This window comes from Tupaia chinensis, unplaced genomic scaffold (genome assembly GCF_000334495.1).
Source record: "Tupaia chinensis unplaced genomic scaffold, TupChi_1.0 Scaffold000315_1, whole genome shotgun sequence".
Lineage (NCBI taxonomy): Eukaryota > Metazoa > Chordata > Mammalia > Scandentia > Tupaiidae > Tupaia > Tupaia belangeri.
Genome location: NW_006159808.1, coordinates 4,157,942 through 4,163,410, shown reverse-complemented (window position 1 = coordinate 4,163,410; position 5,469 = coordinate 4,157,942). Strand labels below are relative to the sequence as shown.

Here is a 5,469-nt window from a genome sequence, read left to right as displayed (position 1 = left end):
CCATGCCCCAACCCCTTCTCCTCCACTCTTCTCCCAAGATTTTGGGCATGCTCAAGACACATGCCTAGCATTAGTTTCAAGTCACCAGGTCAGAGACTTGAATCGCAGTCGGACATTTAAGGAGTCCAGCAACACAACCACTCTGCCATCGGCTGGCCTCAGGCCCTACTGCTTGACACCATCACGCTGGGGATTGGGGCCTCAGCACAGGCATTTCAGGGTACAGAGACAGTCGGTACCGATATTATTTATGATTACTGTTAATTGCGTCATGAGTGCCTTATCTGAGTCTTACGTTCATCGCTGTGTAATGCTCTGCTCAGGGCAGGGCCGTAATTTACCTGGGTCCTTTTGACCTTCAGGTTACGTCGAGCATTTTGCTATTATGGGACAACTTTCAGCTACCGTCGTACACAGGATGTCCGTCTGCCTCTCGGACGGTTTCCTTAGGGTAGGTTCCTGAAAGCGTGACCGTCCGCTACGTACACTGGGCACGCCTGGAGAAGCAGGGCCACTCGGCTGTTGACTGCTGGGCCCTCAGGGTGGCTCCACAGATGGCTCAGGTGGGGGGACATGCAGGTGCTGACGGGACGTCAGAGGGGCCGGGACTGCAGCCTGAGCCAGCCAGAGATCCTGCCGGGCCTGGTTGGCCATCTAGATCGGTCCCGCGTTGGAGGGAACAGGTTGAAGTCCAGGTAGACCGTGTGCCATGGCCGCTCTGTGCTCGATGATCTGGGTCATGTGTGGGTTTTTGGACGTGGGAGAAGCGAGAAGCTGGTAACCTCTGTGGTATATCATCAGTGGAGAAACATTGATTATTGCTACTTAACGCTAAAACAAGTATGCTTTTAGACTCTCAGATTAGAGCACCCTCCGGCTCCATTAGAAGAGGCCAGCCCAGCATCTGTCCTGGTGTTGGAGCTCTTCTGCAGCTCACCCTGTGGTAAATGCGTGAGCCCACACGTGTGGAAGTGAGCTCGCACACAGGCCTGAGTGTGACCCGCGCTGGCAGATCACGTCCATGCTCATACCCGGGTTGTGCTGTTGTGCTGTGTTTTGCAAGACGTTGCCACTCGGGGAAGCTGAGCAAAGGGCCCACGGGTCTTGTTGTATTATTTTTGACAACGTCGTGAGAGTCTGTAGTGAGCTCTGAACAACTTCCCAGCCACCGTGTTACCCCCGTGGCCAGCCATGCGGTTCAGGTCCTGGACCCAGACACTTGAGAAACATGGCAGGTGCATGTGCGTGTGCCCAGTCTGGAAAGGAGGGGGACATGGAGGAGAAGGGGTTGTGGCGTGGCCACTGCCTGTGGGTGGGGAGTGCTTTCTCTTTCTATTGCTCCTCTCTTTTCCCCTGGTGCCTGCACACGCCCTCTGTCAAATGTTTTAAAAATGCCTTTTCCACTAAAGTTTCCCTAGGCCTGGCCTCTGTGCAGCAGGGTGCTGCTGCTCTGGGTACGTGGGAGGCCTAGGTTCAATCCCCAGCCCGCCCTGAAGAGCCGGCCTGTGCATGTGCCTGCAGTCCCAGATGCCGGGGACGCTGAGGCAGGAAGATGGCGGGTTTGGGGCTGGGGCGGACAGAATAGCAAGATCCTGTCGGAGAAAGCCGGACCTGGAGGAGCCTGCCTGGGTCTCAGCTACCTGGGAGGCTAGGGCAGGAGACCACAGCACGGTGAGACCCTGTCTAACACACACACCCCTCACACACTTCCCCCCCACACACACACACAACCACACACATACACAGATGGGGTTTTTTCCTGCTTCTAAAAATGAGTGGCAGTCGATAGCGCGACGTGTTTTGCCCAGTGACAAGGTTGAAAGCAGATTGATCGTCATCCTCTGGGCTGTCAGAAAAGCCAGGACACATTTTTGCATGGAGAAATACGGCATGATTTTTCCAGTGGCCCAATAGGTTCTTTTCATTAACTTCATCTAATATGAACAGAGGGAACAAATGCTTTTTAAAATATCCCCTGTAACTAAGTTTCCAAAACTATGAAATCATTTTCTCTCTCTCTTTTTTTAAAGCCACGAAGACTTTGAATTTATTTCCGGAACACGGATGCGCAAACTCGCCCGAGAAGGCCAGAAGCCTCCTGAAGGTTTCATGGCCCCCAAAGCGTGGGCCGTGCTGACGGAGTACTACAAGTCCTTGGAGAAGGCCTGACAGCGCCGCCACTCCAGCGACGACGGCCGACGGTCAGGAGTAACGAGGGGACCACGTGCCGCCGCTGCGTCTCGCTGTGGCGGGGTCTGCTGAATGCACTTCCTGGAAGCAGACCGTTTACTTCACTCAGCTCAGTCCCAGCCTGCCTTCTGAGTCCTGTCGAACTAGTGTGACCCTGCTGGTTTTAATGTGTCTCTCCCACTTGTCAGTTCAGGTTCCTGCAACACGGTTTTAAAATCTTGTCTTTTTATATCGTATTTATGCTTCTGTCTCCTGAGTTTTCGAGCTGTTGTGTTAGTTGTAACCAGTATTCACTCCCTGACTCACTTTTCATCCTTTCAAAGTGGAAAAGAGAAAGCTACTAAATAATAAACCTGGCCTAGGTCTTGTTTGGGGAATTTTACAAGACATCTGTAGCAATTAGATTTTTTTTTTCTACATTGAAAATACAAACTGCTTTCTTTATTTCTTCCAATCAGCTATTGATCTTTCAGTGATTATAATCTAAGTATTCTTCTGAGCTGTGTCTGCGCTGAATGGACTTTATTCAATAAAATTACATTTCCGGCTTCTTATGTGACGCTATTTATGCTGTTTTATTTGCACATACCCTGGCCCCGTGTGGGGAGTGGGTGGAGGAGGGAAGTGTGGCGTCCTGCGTGGCTGGAGCCCAGTACGTGGGTCCGGACACTGAGTCATGCAGCGGGGCTCTCATTTTAAGAAGGAAAATAATAAGCATTCTTCGTCCAGCAGAAACCCAGCCGGTTTCCCCCGATAGCTCTGATACGTGACACCTGTGTAGCAGTCCGTCCAGGGCTGGGCACAGGGTCCCTAACTGCTTAGTTAGTACGTGGCTTGCGCAGAAACCGTCTCTACGTTACAGCGGCTCACATGAAGAGGCTAATTCCCTCTCTTGGAGGTTCTGCTCCCCCAGTCATGCAGGGTGAGCTGCCACCACCCATGGCACCGGGTCAGCAAGGGGTCTCCGAGGAGAGGAGTGCACACGCACTCCCAGGCCCGTGGAGGTTCTGGCTCAGCTAGTGCACGAGGCAGAACTGGTCGCAGGCTCCATCCCCGTGTGGAGTCAGGAAACGTGGACCCGTGGGACAGGACGGCAGTGGGCTGGAGACACCGGCGGTCTGAGTACTGAGTCCCAGACTTCTGCCCTCCGTGCTGGAGGTGGGAGTCGGGGTGTTGGGGTGAGTTTCTCAAGGAGCTCATGGTATACACACCGGCAGTTACAATCGCGCGTCGGGGCAGTTCAGAAATGCTCAAAACACTGCATGATGGGCCTGGCGTGGTTGGTGTGCCTGCTAAGGGCTGTGCTTTGCAGGCTGGGGCCCTGTGGGGGCCTGGGTTTGATTCCCAGTTCAGACGGAGGGCTGAGGCAGCAGCCTGTGCTTCCGACCCAGCACCTCGGGAGGCAGGGATGGAGGACGGCAACCACGAGACCCTGTCAGAGAAGCGTTCAGGTGAACAGTGCTGGGGCAGAGGGAAGCACGTCACAGGGACGGTAAGAAGGGCTCGGGGCCAGCAGGTGGCGCCGTGCTTAAGGTCCTGGGCTGCCACGTGGCTGACCGAGGTTTGAGTCCTGGACCCGGTGGCTTGAAACTCATGCCAGCATGTGCATGCATACCCACATCCCAGAGGAGAATGAAGGGAGGGACTGCGGCGTGGTCGTGCCCACTGGGGGATTTCACTTTCTGTCTCTGGCGAGTGCAGCGCCCTATAGCAAAAATCTAAAAAGAAAAGAAAAAAAGCAGAGGTGAGATTTGAGCCAGGTTTTTTTTTTTTTTTAGAATTATTTTTAATTTTATTTACCATTGTTTTTCAATTTGCTATAAGGCACATGCACTCACCAGAGAGGGACAGAGACAGAGAAAGCCACCAGGTTGGAGACTTGAACCACGGTCAGCCACATGGGAGTCCAGGACCCCACTGCCATGCCACCCGGTGGCCCCTCGTCGCAGACCAGGTGGGACAGCATGTCTCAGGCAGGCAGAGAAGTGAACGATGCGGTGGGCACTGGGGGAGCTGTCCTTGGGAAAGCAGGCAGGAGATGCCGCGTGTGGGAAAGGAACGAGGCCCAGGGTGTCAGCGGGCTCTCAGGACGAGGTGAGGCCGGGCCTCACTTAGTCCGGCAGTGACGGCGATGAGAGGGCGGGCAGCGTCAGGAAATGCCGGGCGGCACAGGTGACAGGTGTGGGCCTTCCCTGGGCGCAGATCCTGGGCGGGAAGGGGAGTTCACCCTGGATTTCCAGGTGCCCGGCGGGGACTGCTGGGTGGGGCAGAGCCAGCCAGGGAGACAGAGGGAAGGGCGCGGGCTGCTCTGGCCTTTGTGGGAGGGTTCTCTGGGGCAGCCGTCAGGGTCCCTGTTGTAGCATATTTACTTTTGAGACTACTAAGTAGGAGAAGTGGAGATATTTCGGAGTTTGTAAGCAATCCTGGCTGAGCTGCCAGCTTTCTTGATATGTGGTCATGGTTTTCCCTAAGTTCCCATTACGCCTTCCGTGAGAGCGAAGGGCACCCGGTCGGGGTCCTCCTGCTAGGACTGACCCCAGCTGGAGGCGAACCCGGACGTCCCCACGTGGCGCAGCCTCCCCGATTGCTGTGGCGCTGCGTGGCTGCCGTGGTCTCACTTCCAGAGGCGAAGTCATCTAGTGTGGAGTGGCCTGGAAGATGCAGCATTGTAGAAGGGTGGCCACCTACACGTGGAAATAGCATTCGTGGTTAGGGCGAATGGAAGCAAATACCCTTAAAAATGAAATCGAAGGAAACATTTTAAAATGGTTGATTATAAAGGGAATCAATGAGAAAACAGATAGATAGAAAAGAATGGAGACTACGGGAGAGTGAGGGTCAATGAAAATACTCATTAGTGGCGTAGAGGGTTTGTGGGGCCCTGAGAAGTTAGCGTCAGGTGCTATTTTAGCTTTGACTCTGCAGGATCTACTAACAGATCTCGTTATCTAAGGATAACTCCCTTACCTGGCACGTTGAAGGGCACCCAGCGAGGGCATGGCCTCACCCAGCCCCGCTGACCCCGTGTCCCATGGGCGACAGAGCGTGTGGGAGGTGTGAGATGCCGAGACGGGATCCTGGTCTCGTGATGGTGGCAGAACTGAGGTTCTGGGGAGCAGGGCAGGCAGGGGTCTCTGTAGCAGTGGCGTCCTCCCTAAATTGTCCCAGGCCCTCTCACTGACCTCCTCTCACTCCGGACCACTTTTGAAGCCCCGTTCTCTTGTATTTCCCATAAGGTCCATGATACACCCACGAGCCTTCCTGTAAGTTTCTCTGCTG

At 54.4% G+C, this 5,469-nt stretch overlaps 1 protein-coding gene across 1 annotated transcript in view; it reads left to right on the top strand.

Annotated features, from left to right (window-relative positions):
* Positions 1 to 2,754, top strand: part of PAPSS1 (3'-phosphoadenosine 5'-phosphosulfate synthase 1) — a 44,099-nt gene extending 41,345 nt beyond the window's left edge. Inside the window, 1 exon segment of the mRNA XM_014588876.2 lies at positions 2,031 to 2,754. Within this exon segment, the coding sequence (XP_014444362.1) occupies positions 2,031 to 2,169 (139 nt within the window). The 3' untranslated portion in view covers positions 2,170 to 2,754.
* Positions 2,755 to 5,469: the final 2,715 nt, after the last annotated feature.